General features: G+C 41.1%; 1 protein-coding gene across 3 annotated transcripts in view; it reads right to left on the bottom strand.

The window, feature by feature from the left end:
* myh14 (myosin, heavy chain 14, non-muscle) overlaps positions 1 to 18,483 on the bottom strand; it is a 35,151-nt gene extending 16,668 nt beyond the window's left edge. For 2 of the 3 annotated variants that reach the window (XM_072679558.1, XM_072679559.1), the window contains exons 1-17: positions 18,287 to 18,483; positions 10,836 to 11,004; positions 8,461 to 8,667; positions 7,116 to 7,272; positions 6,471 to 6,498; positions 5,881 to 5,998; positions 5,538 to 5,585; positions 3,760 to 3,852; positions 3,599 to 3,662; positions 3,328 to 3,426; positions 3,098 to 3,241; positions 2,720 to 2,934; positions 2,420 to 2,572; positions 2,119 to 2,292; positions 1,674 to 1,847; positions 1,449 to 1,563; positions 863 to 934 (exon numbers count right to left, since the gene is read on the bottom strand). In XM_072679558.1, coding sequence (XP_072535659.1) covers positions 863 to 934; positions 1,449 to 1,563; positions 1,674 to 1,847; positions 2,119 to 2,292; positions 2,420 to 2,572; positions 2,720 to 2,934; positions 3,098 to 3,241; positions 3,328 to 3,426; positions 3,599 to 3,662; positions 3,760 to 3,852; positions 5,538 to 5,585; positions 5,881 to 5,998; positions 6,471 to 6,498; positions 7,116 to 7,272; positions 8,461 to 8,667; positions 10,836 to 10,994 — 2,020 coding nt within the window. In that variant the 5' untranslated portion in view covers positions 10,995 to 11,004; positions 18,287 to 18,483. The remainder of the gene's footprint in view (positions 1 to 862; positions 935 to 1,448; positions 1,564 to 1,673; positions 1,848 to 2,118; positions 2,293 to 2,419; positions 2,573 to 2,719; positions 2,935 to 3,097; positions 3,242 to 3,327; positions 3,427 to 3,598; positions 3,663 to 3,759; positions 3,853 to 5,537; positions 5,586 to 5,880; positions 5,999 to 6,470; positions 6,499 to 7,115; positions 7,273 to 8,460; positions 8,668 to 10,835; positions 11,005 to 18,286) is intronic. The other variant, XM_072679560.1, reaches the window with a different exon arrangement.
* Between the last annotated feature and the right edge of the window lie 235 nt (positions 18,484 to 18,718).

The raw sequence follows: 18,718 nt of genomic DNA, 5'->3' as shown, positions 1-18,718 counted from the left end.
AAGGTACGGGTCCAGAATTGCAAAGAAAAAACAACTGCAAAAAGTAAAAAAATAATAATAAATAAATATAAAATATACATTTATACGTCAGTTATTTACTTATTCTGTCTGATTATTATTTTTATTATTTTATTATTATTATTATTATGTTCATTTGTGAAAAAAAACAAGACACTGAATCAAGACATGGATAGCCCCAAATGCACTGCAACATCATGCCATCGCTAAGGTAATGGCTTACTGTAAATGTAATGTATGTTTAGTGTTTATACTGATGAGTGGACACAGCAAATCATTGTTATTATTCTTTTTTTGGGGGGGAAAATGTTCATTAGATGATTATGCATTTATTAAATTAACAGTTACTAATTATGTGCATGGTGCCAACATCAATGATAATACTGAGAGAAGACACAATGCTTATTCTACTACTACCACCGCAGCAAACACAAGATCTTTATCAGAGATATTATTAAAACAAATTAGTACAATCACTTGACAATCTTATTACAAGCTACATACAACACTACACAACTACTAAAGCAGCAACTCCAGATGAAACTAAAGGGTGTACTAAATCAGCTTAAACCAAATAATTTAACGCTAATAAAAACTTCTACTGCAGCAGACATACGCACACACACACTACATTCACTATTTATTTAAGAGTAATGGAAGAAAAAGAGAAGTAAAATGACAGACTAGAAAAAAGAACATGAAAGAGAAAAGAAATGGGGTGGGAAACAATGTAAACATATGTGGACATGTAAGTATGAGGAGTGACAAAATCATAAGAACTAAGAGAAATGAAAAGCAAGGGATGGTTATGTTGTGGAAAAGACGAGAGGGAGGATAAACCTACTGCTGTCAGAGCCATTGGTCTGCAGTGTGGCATAAGAGTCAAAAAAGTAGACACGAGGAAGAGTCTGAATATCTGAGGGAGGGAAAGACAGAAGAGAACAGAAAAAAGAGAAGAGATGAGAAGAGAAGAGATGAAAAGAGAAAAGAGATGAGAAGAAATAGGAAGAGAAGAGTGAAATGGGAGTAAAGGTCACAGTGAAACAGTGATGATAGGTAGGCAGAAGACAGATAGATAAAGATAGATAAAGATAGATAAATAAATAGGTAGATAAATAAAAGTGTGACAGAGAATTAGAGGCAGAGAGAAAAAGGAAATGTTAAAAAAAATGTTAGTTCAAGAAAATGACATAATTTCAACATTAATGATCAGCTAAGTAATGCTGTTAGTCAAAATAATCCCTCAATTAATGATTATGAAGATTATGTATCATTTAATGTGACTCTATGTTGAACTACTGAGCGAAATTTATTAAGATGCAAGATTTGAACTACATGTGTGATTCCTGATTAAAAGTGAAGCATATTAGCTCATATTACCAACTATATTAACAAGTGCATATTTTCCACATGCACACACATAACCTCACCCTCTCTCCAGAGCTCTGATATGAAGTGGTCAGATGACTGATGTAGAAGCGATGCTACATTATCATTCAGAGGATCCATATTCTTCACCAACCAATCATCTGCCTTATAGTCCACCTGAGAGAGTAAAAGACAGAAAGAGGTACAGAGGGGGCAAAGAGAGCCTGAGTCTTGTTCAGTCTGCAGAGAACAGACAAAAATGCACTAAAAGAGGAAGAAGACCAGACCTTCCCAGCGTAGTGAATGATGGAGAAATCAGCCTCTTCACGGAGCTGCCGTGGCCGGTAGAATTTTGGATGGGAGCCTTGCTCAGCAGACAGTTTGTCCACAAATGATCGATCTGTTGCACGTGGAAACCAACACTCTTCATCCAGCAGTGCCAGCACACCGGGGGGATGCGCCTGTGAAACCAACAAGTCATGACCAACAGACTATCGAACCAGTTAATCCTATTAAACTTCAGTGACAACACATTCAGAGGCACGCAAATCCAATGAATCAAACAATTTGAAACAGTTCTCAGCTAAAATTGTTTCTCGGTTTCCATCCCTAATAAAGAGTGGTACATTTTTGTCACAGTATGGCACTGAGCGCACTAATACTACTCTTGGTATTGGTATTGAGACAAAATTCCGCTATTACCCTAACCTACACACACACACACACACTGACCGGTCTCTCAATGAGGTCAATGCAGGGCTGCAGGTCCAGGCCAAAGTCGATGAAGTTCCACTCAATGCCCTCACGCTGGTACTCCTCTTGCTCCAGTATGAACATAGTGTGGTTAAAAAGCTGCTGAAGCTTTTCATTGGTGTAGTTTATACACAGCTGCTCAAATGAATTCAGCTGCAAAGAGTATAAGCGAGGGAAATGACAGTATAAGAGGACAGAAGGATGATGGTATTGTGGCATTTCTAATTTAAAGACAGCTCAAGCAGTGTCTGGTCCCGCCCCCTGTCCTTATTAGCCTTACTTGGAAGATCTCAAAGCCGGCGATGTCCAGGATGCCGATGAAAGAAGCTCCTTGCCTTTGTCTGCGGTCCAGTGCTCGATTGATGCGATGCACCAGCCAACGGAAGAGACGCTCGTAGGTGGCTTTTGCCAAAGCCTCTACCGCAAAGTCTGCCTGAACACAGCCAACCACAGATACAGATATATATCATTTTCTCAGCGGAGTGGTATTGATCTCTCAGTCCCTTCATTAGCATTAGAATTTGTGTTTTTTCCCAACAAATGGAAAAATGTAACCATACCATACTAAACACACACTCACCTGTTCCTTGGTCTGGGCCTTCTGTACATACTCGCGGCCCACTTTGATGCGAGGCGTAAGAATGGCTCGGCTGAACTCCAGCACGCTGATGCCCAGCAGGTGGCAGAGTTTCTGTGCAGCTGTGTCATCAGGCATAGAGGCCTGGTCTGAGTTCTTCTCCTTCTGAAAAGAGATGTTTCCAAACTGCAGTACAGAAGAGATCACCTTCAACATGGCTGAAAGAGAAAGAGAGAGAGTTGCATGGCTTTCCAAAAGTCTCCAGAGCACAAGTGTTTTGTCTGTAAATGGTGCGTTATCATCCTGTGGAAGTGGCGGAAAATGAATTTTGAACAGCTTTTAACATCATCATCTCTCTCTTTGTCTCTGTCTGTCTCTTACATGTGCATTCTTCTTGTGTGAAACCCATGATGCTCATGGAGTCCATGGTCTGAGTGAAGTTCTCTGCATCACTCTGTCCTGGAACAGGAACTGAACCCCCACACAGAAAGCGGTACTGATCTGCATTGCCCAGAAGAAGCTCACCTGATGAGGAAAGAAAAAACCCTTACTTTTAGAGCAAATGTCTGAACTGTATGTGAATGTGAGTGTTAGGGGGTTCAACATTTTACCCTTCATGGCCTCAGAGGCTCCACAGAGTAACTGGTAAAAGATATGGAAGGTTCTCTCATCTTTGGCCTGGCGGATTGCTCGAGACTTCTCCAGCAGGTCTGATTTACACTTGGTTAAGGACACATACACAGATACAAGGAAACAGAACTGTGCCAGGCTTGTGGGCAAAATACAATGCAATAGAATATGGGTCGAAACAGATAAGATTAGAGAGAAAACAGAGGTGAACTGTAAAAGTGTTTTTCATTCATTCAACAGATCAAAGGATACAGGTCTCAATGTTGGCACCAACTATATAGCCAGTCACATCAAAATTGATACGGATAAATTTGCCCTGAAACACAGGTTTTGAAACACAGCTTTGATAAAATCAGTATTTTGCATAGTTTAAGCAAGTAACTAACAGAGATAGAGGGGGGAAACGGTCTTACAAATCGTGAGGAATTGTCATTTTTGACTGTCTTGGCGTTGCCGAAGGCCTCTAGGATAGGGTTGGCCTGCAGCAGCTGTCTTTCTAGCTCCCCCTACAGGACACAGAAAATAATGTCTCAGAGATTCTTCATGTTTCCACCCATGTCTGCACACAGCTCTGCCTCAGCACTAAGTATGACGCTGCAAAGCTCCAGCAACTACATGGTCATTTTCATAAAGGGAAAAAGCAAGAGGGAGCAGCCAGCTATTTCTTATCACAGCACACACACATTACAGGAATCAAACAATAGTGCAGTCAACAATCAGCAGCTTTATTTTTAATGACAGAACTTGTTATGAGAGTATTTAGAACAAGGGTGTAAAATATCGATCCTTGAATGTATGTCTTTGTGTATTTCTATTTAAAATGGTTATTCTACTTAAAATAGCCACAGAATACCTGCAACTGACTACTAGAAAGATGAAGAGCAAGTGCACATGGGCAAAGTCTTTGTAGGACTGAGGCTGCTCGTCACTAAGCAGGAATGCAGATGGGTATGGATTACTAACTACGCCAGCCAAGCTCTTCAAGAACTACAATGCCCCCTACAGGAGCACAGGCACAGCGCACAGCCAAAACACTACCTTCCAATCAACTCAAAATCAGGCCATACTCACATACTGCACACTCTGTTAGAGAATAAATGAAGGGGTTGGAGGGATGGACAATTGAGTGCAGGGGGAAAACATGGCATAAAATGCATTAAAATAAGTGCAAACACAAACAAAACACAAAAAATATAAAAACGCACCAAAAATAAACTCACATTTGAACACACAATGCGGTTAACATGTTAACATTGTTTTATAGCCTAAAATTAAGAGTCGCTAGTCAGATGAGCATGATTGTGAGCACACACCAATATTCCACTTCAATGGGTGTGGATTCTAGTGGTGGTTTGATGAGTGTACACTGGTTTCTAGTGGTGGTTTGATAAGCGTACACTGGATTGTAGTGGTGGTTTGATAAGTGTACACTAGATTCTAGTGGTGGTTTGATAAGTGTGCACTGGATTCTAGTGGTGGTTTAATAAGCGTACACTAGATTCTAGTGGTGGTCTGATCAGTGAACACTGGATTCTAGTGGTGGTCTGATCAGTGAACATTGGATTCTAGTGGTGGTCTGATCAGTGAACACTGGATTCTAGTGGTGGTCTGATCAGTGAACATTGGATTCTAGTGGTGGTCTGATCAGTGAACATTGGATTCTAGTGGTGGTCTGATCAGTGAACACTGGATTCTAGTGGTGGTCTGATCAGTGAACATTGGATTCTAGTGGTGGTCTGATCAGTGAACACTGGATTCTAGTGGTGGTCTGATCAGTGAACATTGGATTCTAGTGGTGGTCTGATCAGTGAACATTGGATTCTAGTGGTGGTCTGATCAGTGAACATTGGATTCTAGTGGTGGTCTGATCAGTGAACACTGGATTCTAGTGGTGGTTTGATAAGTGTGCACTGGATTCTAGTGGTGGTTTGATAAGCATACACTAGATTCTAGTGGTGGTTTGATAAGCATACACTAGATTCTAGTGGTGGTTTGATATGTGTGCACTGGATTCTAGTGGTGGTTTGATAAGCGTACACTGGATTCTAGTGGTGGTTTGATAAGTGTGCATGGGACTCTAGTGGTGGTCTGATCAGTGAACAGCGGATTCTAGTGTTGGTTTGATAAGTGTGCACTGAATTTTGATAAGTAGCTTAGAGTGCGTTGTTAGTAATACATTTACTCCACTCACCCTGTTTACACTACTACTGCCACGACCTAGAGAGCGTGTTCCATCCATCTTTAGCAAGCAGCAGAGGACAGAGAAGAACAGGACAGGACAGGAGAGGAGAGAAAGAAGAGGTAATTTGAGAGGGGCAACCAAAGACAAAACAGGTTAAAGGAAGATGCAAGTGCTGTTATTAATACATGTGATCTCACACAGTCATGCTATCAGTGTCCTAACAAGTGGTTTTAACAAGTAAGTGAAGTTGCAGCTGAAGAAAGGGAGAGAGGGAAGGAAACTGTGACAATTAGAACAACTGCATATTTTCTGCCCTTCTTGTCTTTCTGGGTGGGCTTTACTCTGACCTCACCTGGAGTGCACTGTCTTTATTACGGCCCAAAGTGCCACTCTTATGAGATGATGCCACATGTGCCAGATACTGAATCACTTTCTTAGTATTCTCTGTCTTGCCTGCTCCGGACTCCCCTCTGAAATAAACCACACGCACACACGCAAAAAGAATAGCTTATTTAAAATGACTGTAGTAACTTTTAAATAAACACATACAAACTGCATAAGACTGCAATAAAAAGTGGAGCGGAGCTAAATCTACTCAAATAAACACTGGCAGAAGATGAAACATCTCAGTGGAAACCATTTCCAGTTCAACTTTAACGTTGTTGCTGTTGTTGCACAAACAGCAGAGTAAAATTAGCAGGAGGAACCGGACAGCTGTTTGTATTGGCCAGACTAACAGAGCACGTGGATTGCTTGAATAGAGGCTGCGCTGTTGGTCCTATTGTACAGCTCTTCCTTTGTAAAAATTTCTAAAACGAAATACTCCTCCCAAAAGAAGCGCCACCATTCTCACTGCATTCACTGCATTGATGAATGCATTTAGGGGAACATTCTTACTTCTACTACACTCATTCACCTTCAGTTAATATCAATACTACTCACGTGCAAAGGATGGATTGGTCTTCTCTGTCTGTAAAAAGACAGAAAGGGGGGGCATCATATTATTTCTGCACACATTGTGCACACACACAGTGTGTGATGCTCAATGCTTAAATTGTACAAGGAAAAACAAGAAAAAAATAGGCAGGCCGGCTAAAACAGACACATGATATTACTGTGAGGACACATCTGTGACACATATTATACTACTGTTGTAAGTGGAGCCATACCATCTGCTCAAATAAATATAAAATACAGACCACGAAGAGGATGAATTACAGTGTTTCCCCACACATATATATATGTGTGGGCTATAGCTGGGTGGCCTCCTCAAAGTATACTGATGGTTGCCCAAGTATATTTTGGACCATTTGAATCCAATGTTCATTTGTACATGTAAAATACCAGACAAAGACATTGGCCAAGAATTCCCTTAGTACATCCCGAGTCATTGTACATACTGTATGTCTGGTGGTTTGGTATGGAACCTGGCCTGGCTGTCTAGGTTTTTTCAAAAACACTTAATTCACTCTATATGAATCATCCCACAAACTCCTTGCTACTGTGTCAGACACACAGAGACAGTGTGGTTGCTGCAGCTAAGATATGGGTTGGAAATGTAAAGAAATGCAGATCTGGACCAGGTACCTTGGAGCATGCTCCGGTAGGCTGCCTCTGATATAGCATAGATGTGTGGTGGCATCTCATGGCGCTTTTTGCCACGATACATCTCTACAATGGACTCTGTGTAGATGGGTAGATTTTTGTATGGGTTTACGACCACACAAAAAAGGCCAGAGTATGTCTACACACATGAAAGAGAGACAGTGAGACAGAGGGAGAAAGAGAGATTAGAATGACGCTCAGAAGTTCAGCAACAACTTAATCCAACCAACTCTCTCACTTAACAGACAACAGTCACCATGCATATGTGTGTGTGTGTGTGTGTTCAGTGTTACATAAAAGACACACAGGCACGTGTCTTGTGTGTAACAGTATCTTTCCTGCTTATTCAGCAAAACCAGCCACATGTAGGGTCCAATAACATGTGGTGTCCTATAACAGATGTGTGTCCTATACACACACCCACTCAAATACACAAGGGCACAGGGTAGAGCTAGTTAAGATACACGCACTTACACAAACACACACACAAGGACAGAGGGATGGTATTCTCTCAGCCTCCATTAGTATGTAACACTATGGGATATGGGAAACTAAAGCTACATCTGCAAGGAACATCAGCCTAATGAGCTTACTTTAATGTAAACACATTTCATTCAAGGAACATTATTATTCATCATAACAGGAAGAGTAACTGAGAGCAAAAGTGCTTCAAATGAATTTGCTTGGGCAATGACGATTAAATAATAATGGCATGGTCATCACACAGAATTAGACCTCAGCAGCATTCCTGAATTGACTTATAGGTGCCCTAGACTGAAGGCATCTTGGCAAAGCTGAATAAAGAGAGATTGGTACATGAAACAGACATGCTGTGAACCTCAAACACTGTTGTGTAATCCTTCAAAAGCAAATTCTGTATAACCAAAACAAGGCTGTAAAACAGGCCAATTATAAACCCACTCATTTCATTTATGCCACCAAATTTACATAAACCTTGTTGCCAAGTGATCGCAGTCCTAGCCCTAGCCAAAAGTGGCAGAATAGTAAAACGCAACAACCACTGGAAAATATGTTTTTTTTGTTACTTGTAGTTTTCAGAGACACTCTTTGTCACAAACATTGGGGAGCAGCACAGACTATTTATTGGAAAACAGGTGCCCATGGGGGCAGACTCAAAAGCAGGGTGGAGGAAGGGAAAGCCGGGGAAGTGAACGTGTATGAATGTGCTGCGCTAAACGACCAGCATTACCATCTCTGGAGTCAGCTAACCGTGCACCACGTCGACAGGACTCGACACAGAGAGATCAGATACAAAAAATGAAAAAAATCATTCTGAGGGCCAAATCATAGGGTTGTAAACACTTACATATATCAGTCCTGAGTAATAGCGCTCTCTCAGGTTGTGCAGGACAGAGGCCTCATTAAGGCAGGTGAGGTCAGCCATGTCCTCCACTTTGCTGAATCGGGGAGGGTTCATTCGCTGAAGCTCCTCACGCAACAACGTCAGCTTCCGCCCACTGTCTGTAAGTTCTACCTCCACCTCATCACCTCGCTCCTCGCGTACACTTGCAGACTGGCAGACAGAAGGAGAAAAGAGAGAGAACAGATTGAATGAAGACTAATGAATGCTTTCGCTGCACTTTAAACATCAACTTTACTTCTACATTTTATAGGAACCTATTTGGTCATCTGTAATGAATGCACTCATCACACACACTCTCTAACGTGACGACTGCTAGAACTTCTCCAGGATGTGTGTGGGCCACATCACGTCATGTGCAAGAACAGCTACAAACACTTTTTCGTTCATTCTGTTCAAATAAATTCTTTTTCAGAGCACAGCAGTCTCTCCCTCTTACACACATACATACACACCAGAGAACAGAGCATATATTCATGGTGATGGAGACAGACAGGCTGAGGGGGAGTGTGTTTGGGAGTGAGAAAGAGCGAGAGATACACTGAGATATGGAGAGAGAGTGTGTGAGTGTGTATGGACACGATAGAGAGTGAGAGAAGGAGAGGGTGAGAGAGAAAGGGAGAGAAAGAGAGAGAGAGAGAGAGAGAGAGGGTGAGAGTGTTCAGGGCTTCCTGTCTGGGGTCATTAGGGCTACACTGTCATTTTCTCTCCCTCCCTTTCTGCTGTCTTTCTCCTTCTATCCCTCTCTTTCTGGCAATCAGTCACACAGTCACATTCTCAGCAATGGACGTATTAAAACGAGGCCTCTATCATGCTGCTGTTTAGCATTCAGCACTGCAGGCTCAACAAGCATATTCTTCTATTCATAGAGAGCCATATCAGAGCCCTGGAGTGCTGCTAGGGAACTATGTCAGCAAGGGAAACAGCGGAGGTTATTAGAGTGTAATGTCAGAACCAGAACAGTGAAATGTTGGCTTAAAACACACATGTTGTGTTCAATTTCTTTACTAAACACTAAAACTATAAGCTAGGAACTAGAGTTTAACAAAGTACTGAAAGCGTTTTTTTTATGCAATTTCACTTCTCTACATTTCAGCACTTTCAGTACTTCCAATTGTTCATTTACATGTATAGTTTGTATTGACAAAGAGACTAAATTTAACAAAGGCATGTTATATTTAAGCTGTAAACATCTGAATATTGTCTGTGTTTAATCTAATAAACATGTGCAGTCTGCTTCCCAGGCAGATTAAAACGACTCTTAGAGCAAAGCAATTTCCGATGTTAATTCATCTTATAGTATAATTTGTTATCAAGCATTGTACATTAAAATGGGGTGTGTGATATGGTGAAAATATTATAACAGGATATTTAAATACATTAACAATAATTATTACAATAATTTGATATGCACACAAAATGCACCAGTAGAGTCATTTTTTAATTGCTAATCAAATACTCTCCTATAATTAGTATATTTGCATTTCATCAAATTAAACAGAACTAATAATTACACTTTTTGTTTTTAAACAAGCAATCGGTCAGTGTTATGGTCAGTGTTATAGTGTAAGCTGACAACACCAGCATATGCTCATTTTATATCACAAACAAAATTAATCACAATATGAAAAAATATTGTCCAAATCAAAAATTTGGTAACATGACAATGTACATGGGTACAGTCTAGGCAGGTTAGTGCCCAGGTTAGTACAGAACTGCTTTGTACTAATGGAAATCAACTACAGTTGTGGCCGGACGTTTACACACATTTATCACGCACATGAATGTTATTTTGAAGCAACACTGGACTATCAGTATTTTCAAGGCTCTTAAAGTCCTGTTAGTGATCATGACTGACTTTATCTGGTAGCTTCTCTGTGCCCACATAAAAAAAGGTTTGTTTGACAGCGCTTACTGGATTAACCAAGACACAGAACAATGGGTAAGTACAATGTGCTCATAGTGCAGATGTGAGAAGACTTGTGTTGTAGTCTCTTGGAGCAATTTCTAAACAACTGCAGATAAACTAGAAGCTGGTGAAACACCAGTAGTACTGTCTACAGTCGAGCGACTCTTACATTATGCAGCCCTGCCCCAAATACAAGCTCAGACATTTACATTTACATTTACATTTACGGCATTTAGCAGACGCTCTTATCCAGAGCGACTTACAAAGTGCTTTGCTATTTACCCAAGAAAATCTTAGCTGGTTAGAATAGGCTAATACAGACAAACATACTGAGCTCATAGAATTGAACAGAAAAAGGTCACTGAAGCGTCTACGTCTACACAGTGTCATTATACTGGCTCCGCCCCCTCACCTCAAAGCCATGTTTCTCAGAGGGAACCCAAACTAGCCTTTTGGCCGCCCAGTCAGCCTGGCTGGAGGCAGAGAATACAGAGGTGGGTGAGCTTGGTCCCGCCTCCATGGAAAGGAAGCGGGTGACATCATTAGCACCGCCGGCTGCCGACTTGGACATGGCACCGTCCCTGTTGAAAAGAGAGAGAGAATGAGAAAGAGAGAGAGAGAGAGAGAGAGAGAGAGAGAGAGATTATCATTAGGTTATGTTCTGTATTTCACCACCATATTCTAGCCTCAATAACAGTATTAACAGCTTCAGACAAAGTGAGCTATGTGGAGGTACATGTTTGGACCAGGCTTGGAGAAACTTCCTACTAGACAGACCTTCTATTAGTCATAGGCTGAAAACTGAAAACTACCACATATTGCAATAGTATGCAAAATGCAAAATATAATCTTTTGTTCTCTTTCATGTGCCATGTCAAAGTTTTAACTGTTTCCTTTTTGATTTTGTGGTCATTCTAATTTGCAGTTGATTTGTAAAAGTTTATATGGTAGAAAAGATTACACTGAAATACAGGCTATACAAACAAAACATCAACTAATGAACTACATACATGCTTTGAACACAACTTGGAAAGATTACAACATGATTTGCAGTCAACAACATGCCATACAAAATGTCATGAATATTTAATCTGTGCAGCAAATAGGTTCCATTTCAAATTATTATATTTTACGTGAAACTACATCAATTACAGTTGGTAATTGAATAAAAGGTGTGCAAGTAATCGTTGGGAAAATGCCAGCAAAAAGGTGAGGCTCTGTAATGCTTACGTGTACTTGTAAACTTCATTCACAAAAAATGTTTTTATGTTTATTTACATTTGAAACCTACACTTTTGGGCTGTGGTCAATCAGCTGTGGTGGGAGGCAGTTTGACTAATGGTTGATTCAGACACAGGTACTTGTTGACCGATACTAGTGGTGAGAAGGCAGGATTTAAGCAGTTTGACCAATGGTTGATTTAGACACAGGTACTTGTAGACCAAAAGTAGGAGTGAACAGGTGGGATTTAAGTACATTGACCAATATTTGATGTAGATGCAGGTCGGCTACAAGTAGATCAATAGTGTCAGTGAGAAGGCAGGACTTAATGTTTAAAAGCGGTTTAAAAGCGTTTTAAAGCTGGGAAATGAACAAAAATGAATCAAAACTGACATTCAGAAACTCAAATCAATGTAATCTTCCCCATGTCAATTATTTTGATAATTGTTTTATTCTGTTAATACATTTGATATGTATTAGTACATGTTAGTACTTTCACATACTGTCCTCTTGCAAACATTCTTGCCCAGGCTGTGATATGGAAGCAACATAGAGGAGAACACTGAGCCAACTGAGCAACCTGAGCACCTTATATAATCGTTCATTAATCATAATTGAGGTAGAAATGTTCAATTAGTGGTAATATTGATATTAAATAATATTGAATATTGACTTATATTATATCGCCCAGCACTATTGTACACATGCCAAGTAGTGCAGTGTGGCACACAAGACTGGTGCTCCTAACATTGGACACAGACTCCAACATTGGACTTGAAGAGACAGGAAGGTGAAACTGAGCCAGAAGAACTGTTGGAGCTGAGGTAAATGGTCTTAGTTATAGAAATGTGATTGACAGGTATAAAGTTATCATCTGAACATGACTCTCTCATTATAAATTCATATTCATTTAATCTTCCTTTTTCCTTCTTAGCTTTCTTCCCATGAAGGTAGAGATAAATATTACTACAAAATGTAGACTGTGTGTGAGAAACAGGGACAGGTTCAGTTCTGATTCAGAAATCAGTCAATGACTTAGTGAGCAGCATGGAACAAACAGAACAAAGCCATCATCGAACTGCAATCACCATCGTCATCATCATCATTGCGGAACACGCCAATTAACTTTAACTAAATCAGCCAATTTTACACACAGAGCAATGTAGAGAACGAGGATGGAAGGAGGGAACAAGGAAGGATCTCTGAATAAGAGACTGACCGACAGAGAGAGGGGGGGTTGTTTTGTTCAAGAATCAAAGAGAAGCCGTGATAGCCTTGATCTGTATGAGCTGCCACTGGAAATCTAAGATCTACTCCCTGGTTGTCCTAATCATATTTGTAGGGTCGTACTTAGGTGTATGTACTACTTCCTTAACCACTTTTTTTTTTTTTTTTTTTTTTACGTTGGTACACTATTTAAATGTAATTACAGCATGTACATGAATTGCATATTAAATTATTAATTTAATTACATTTTCATTTGATTTCCATTCCTACATGCATCGCCTGGTTCAAATCTACACTGACTTTTGTTCTATTTGTTTCAATATCAGGGAATAACAAAGTAGGATGTACGAAAAGATATTTTAGATTTTTCACAAAACAAGGTGGTATACATAACAATCCATCTATCCATCTGCATATCCGCTTCTTCCTCTTCCTCTTTACCTTTTTAGGCTTGAGATTTAGAGCTTTCTAAGAATCACTGGGCACAAGGCAGGAATACCCCCTGGACATGATGCCAGTCCATTGCAGGGTACCTCACACCTAGGGGCAATTTGGCATAACCAGTTCACCTACCGTGTGTATTAAAAGTGGTGGAAGGAATGCATAATTGTGCAGTATCAAATCTATACTTTCCACATAATGTCTCCATTTTTTACAATAAGTAAGACAATAATATCAAATCGACTTTGATGTGGAATCAAATAAAGCATTTAACAATGCTAAATGATCTTTTAAATCCATGTGCTATTGCCTGTACATGTATGTGTGTGTGAGGACATGTTAGAGGGACACTCTGTGTGGTGCAGGTTTGATGGTGATGTAAAATGACAAGGCAGGCCAGACAATAAAGAGTAGGGGTGAAATCTTCATACATGACCTCATACAGCAAAGCAGTCCGTCTCACTGTACTCGCCCTCTCTCTCTGTCCGAGCCACAGCATGGCCTTCAAATCAAATCATCACCATCATCTTCTATTTACACTACAGTGAAACAGGCCACCTCCCTTTAACCCACTTCTAGCCCGCATCAGCTCTATTCCAAATCACGGAAACTCACAAATTTGATCTACATCTGTGACTGAATACTGTTTATTCAACATATATACACCCCTTTATGCCAGTGATCTTTAAATTAAATTTTAGTGTAATGTTAACGATATAAAAAGTTAATTATAATAGGATATTGCAATGTACAATTACATAAGTACATAACTTAAAAGGTTTATGATCATGTTACTACTCAAACACACTAAAACAGAGCTAATTTAAACAGTTTTCCATCCAAGAGACCTGACTGTATCACTGAATCCATGTCTACATATTTTGCTGTATAACAATCAAGCACAGTACAAAAGAAAGTATCATGTATTCCTGAGTTATCACTGCAGCCTCATGTAGTATATAATCTACCATACGTCTATCCTAACATAACCCCACCCTCACTTTAGCTTTAGTCATTTATAAGCTAAATATTCTAGCTAGTCTATATGTTGGAAACATAAAATTATCCACCAAAACAGGGTGGCTTTAGGTTTAGTACACTGTATCAGCCTGCACACGAGTAGAGGTCAGGCAGCCTTTCCTTCCCTCCAGTGTGGACCACACAAAGCACTGGTCAGCATTTCAAAGAGATGCCCTACAGCTTGGATGCAGGTTGGAATCCTTGCTGTGCAATGTGTATTACCATGTGTGTGTGTGTTTGTGCATGAGAGTGGACATAATTATTTGCACTCTTACACATTGGAATGGAAGAGCATCATTGTGATGATGTGCAGAAGCTAGACAAGTGTGTGTAAGACCTTGGAAATGTGTGTTAAGGTGTGGCAAGTAACATTTTCTTCATATATTGCAGGATATGTAGTACACCTGTGTGTTTATGTGCTTGTTTTATATGTGACTTTTATATATGATTTATTTTAACTTTAATATTTAATTTGTCTTGAAGTTGATGTGTTGAAAGCAGGAAAAATGGGCTAGCATAAGCATCTGAGACACTCTGACTTAAAGACCCTAGGGTCAAACCGTCAAGGCTAGATGACAGCATCTCCAAAACATCTGACAGGTATTGTGTTTGTTTCTGGTATGCAGTGGTTAGTACCTACCAAAAGTGGTCCAAGAACGAACAACCGGTAAACCGCCAACAGGGTCATGGGCACCCAAGTTTTTTTTAATTGATCCATGGAGGCCCCACCTCAAAACTTACAGGACTGGGAGAATCTTCTGCTATCACAGAGGTATATCTGTATATCATTCAGTCTTTCCAGTTTTAGCTACAGTGTGACATCACCCAATAAACCAATTTTAATTTGACTGTTGACTTACTGTGTGTAGGGCGGAGTCCAGATTAATCATGTTAAATGATCACAGTGTGACAACTGTGACACACTGGGAAAGGTATTTGACATATTTATATAGTAATAAAAACATCTGGTTTATACATTGTTAGCCGTATTGAAGGTTTACACTATTCTAAAGGCATTCAAGTCTCAAGTCATGGTTTCTTTAAAAACAATATTAATATGGAAGGTAATGATTTCATGTATGCCAATGTGTTCACTTAACCATTCCCAACCTCCCAATGTCCTTAAAGAAAAATCAACACTATTTATAGTTTAATAAATCCAATACTATCCTCTTACTAGCTCAGATACCAACTCATTTTTAAACAACATCACATTTTGTTATTTTTAACTGTATTTATGTTTACTTGGTAGGCAGGCCTGTGTGGGCTTCAATAGTTCTAAAGGTTCAGCATCTGTCAGCAAAACAGGCGATCCAGATGTTTTGAGATCCTTAAATTCATTCCCAGACTCATATACTTCTACTATCTTCTTTCTAAGGCCTTATGGATCTCTGATGATCTTGCTATACTGATACCACTCACTTCAACAATCAAGAGTGAACCAAACTGAGTCTGAGGTTTAACCACGTAAACAGCTTACGGCCTGCCGCGGCCAGAGAGTGTTCTCACAAACTTCTATTACCAAAAAAACAGCCTCATCAGGTTGTACAGATGTTAAATAAGACGGGCTCCTCCAAAATCCTCTCTTACAATACTCTAATCATCTGCAGCAGATGTGGAGCACCTGATTCTCATTTGAAGCATTTTAAGCAGTAAGCATGTGGGTGTGTCCTAATTATTTCCTCACATGAAAATGGTATTAATACATAAACAGCTCCCACCCCATGCATGAGACTCTGGCAGCACTGGGCAGCTCCTTTAGTGACAGGCTGCTTCACCCCAAGTGTGTGAAGGAGCGGTATCGCAGGTCCTTCCTTCCTGCTGCCGTCAGACTGCACAACCAGCACTGCTCCCAGCGGACCACATACACACACACTTAACTACACACACATGTTCATGTTCAGGGAATACTATGTGCAATATCCCACCCCAATGTGCAATTAAGAGTCTTTTGCTGTAAATAATATTGTTTATTGCTTTTTTAATTCTTATTTATATTGTGTATATAGTGTAAATTATTTATCTAAATTTTTGTAACTGAGTGTCTTGCTATCCCTTTCTGCTGTTACACTGTGAATTTCCCCACTGCGGGACTAATAAAGGACTATCTTATCTTATCTTATCTTATCTTAATATGTGTTATATGATGTTTTACAAGCAGCTGTACAGTTTGCTGAGGTGCATAAGTACACAACTACATTCTTCTCTGAAATATCTCAGGTGTTTCAGACAGGAGATGCTGAAACTGGGTGGGTGGGCTGGTTTGTGTGGCCTGCCATATTCCAGAAAGGTTCAACACCTGCCCCAAAAACTGGTCATTTGGCAGAGGGAGCGCCCACACGCGTCCACGCTTCGTGTATTACTATGTGTGTGTGTGTTTGTGCATGAGAGTGGACATAATTATTTGCACTCTTACACATTGGAATGGAAGAGCATCATTGTGATGATGTGCAGAAGCTAGACAAGTGTGTGTAAGACCTTGGAAATGTGTGTTAAGGTGTGGCAAGTAACATTTTCTTCATATATTGCAGGATATGTAGTACACCTGTGTGTTTATGTTCTTGTTTTATATGTGACTTTTATATATGATTTATTTTAACTTTAATATTAAATTTTTCTTGAAGTTGATGTGTTGAAAGCAGGAAAAATGGGCTAGCATAAGCATCTGAGACACTCTGACTTAAAGACCCTAGGGTCAAACCGTCAAGGCTAGATGACAGCATCTCCAAAACATCAACACCTGCCCCAAAAACTGGTCATTTGGCAGAGGGAGCGTCCACACGCGTCCACGCTTCGTGTGCCATGCATCTCTTCCTGTCAGCAGGTCGTTTTTACCTTAATCAGGCAAAAACGCAGTGCGCATCCACAACAGCAGCTTTCACTCGCACTTCGTCCCTCCAGTTCAGCACCACACCGCACCTGATGATGAGATACGCCACCACACGCAGGGAAAGCACTACGGCAAACACAAATGGGCCACCAATATATCTCTCATTCTTCACGCCTCGTTTGACCGTCCACGACAACCTCGCTGCTATCTGACCACACCAGCGAAGACGACACATGTTTTGGCAGAGGGGTCAGTGTGGGAGGCGAGGCCAGGCAGACACGACTGTGGGGGAAAAAAGGCTCTAGGCTGCGTTCAAACCCACATGTATGAATGTGGTACGTGTGCGACCACCTCACCGCACAGGTGAACTCTTTTAGTCTGGTAGTGCGGTTCTGGCGATGAGGAGGCTAAAGCCGGTGCTCGGGGACACGGTAGGCTAAGAGGCTAACGCTGCGTAGCCTACGTTTACTGTCGCCCCTCAAAACTCCCCAAGTACTCGGTCATTTCAGGAGGATTATCGTTTCTTCCTCACACACGACATCCACGACCTCCAGCAGCCTGCCTGCATGAACCACACCTCGAGCATTGGGCTGTGTGGGGGAGAGCTGGGGCAGATAGGTGGCTCCACACACTGAGAGGAGAGGACAGACGGTCGTGTTAATGTGAGGCAACATTCATGCAGTCTTTGTTCTGGCCATGGGGGTTTTTGTAATAAATGCTGGACAGCCTTGTGTTTGTCTCTAAAGCATAAATAAATGGCAGCTACACGAATAACAGCAGAGTGAGCCATGCCCAGTCTAACTGTATGAGACCCCATGCACACCAGTGTAGTATAAAGGCATGTATAAATGGACACAATGTGGGTCTAATTTATGCAGCCTGCATTCAGAAGGCTGGTCATTAGGCTGAGATACGGTTCATTTATGTGAAATTTGTCAATATCAGGACTCATCCCAGACATGCAGAGGTAGTAACGGAGGGGGACTCTCCCTATTAGGGGTCATTTTCAGCTTTCTGCCATCCGCATTCAGACGAAGCTCGCTGTGTTAGCTAGCAAGCGGCTAAAGCGCTGAAATACGATAGTGTGCGGCGCGGTGGGAGCGAGGATAAGGCGAGCGTCTTACCTTGGGTCTGCTAGTCCAAACTGGGAAATAGGACGGGGGAAGGGGAAGGCAAATAAGGCGTTTTCTTGGGTTTTCTCTCTCTCTCTTTCTCTCTTTGCTTAGCCTGTGAGGAGTAACACTGCAAATGCGGCTTTTCTCATGACAACGCTCCTGTGAAGCCGCACCGCTCATTCACACTGAGAATAAAACGGAGCTGAGGGCAAGCGGGAGACCTCAGACAAGCACGAACCCTTCCTCCGCATCGACCAATAGAGTCCGGCGTCGGCGCAGAATGTCGAGCTGCAGCCAATCACAGTGCAGATTGTCTCCAAAAACCCGCCCTCCGAGCAGCACTGCGCGGCCCCGCCTCAGTGCTGGAAGTCTGTGACGCCTAATCCAATAGAATCTGCGGCTGAGAGAGTGACGGGTGGTGTAGCCAATCAAACGAGAGGG

Source organism: Salminus brasiliensis, chromosome 5 (assembly GCF_030463535.1).
Source record: "Salminus brasiliensis chromosome 5, fSalBra1.hap2, whole genome shotgun sequence".
Taxonomy (NCBI): domain Eukaryota; kingdom Metazoa; phylum Chordata; class Actinopteri; order Characiformes; family Bryconidae; genus Salminus; species Salminus brasiliensis.
The sequence above is the reverse complement of the archived record's forward strand: the minus strand, read 5'-3'. Positions and strand labels throughout refer to the sequence as shown.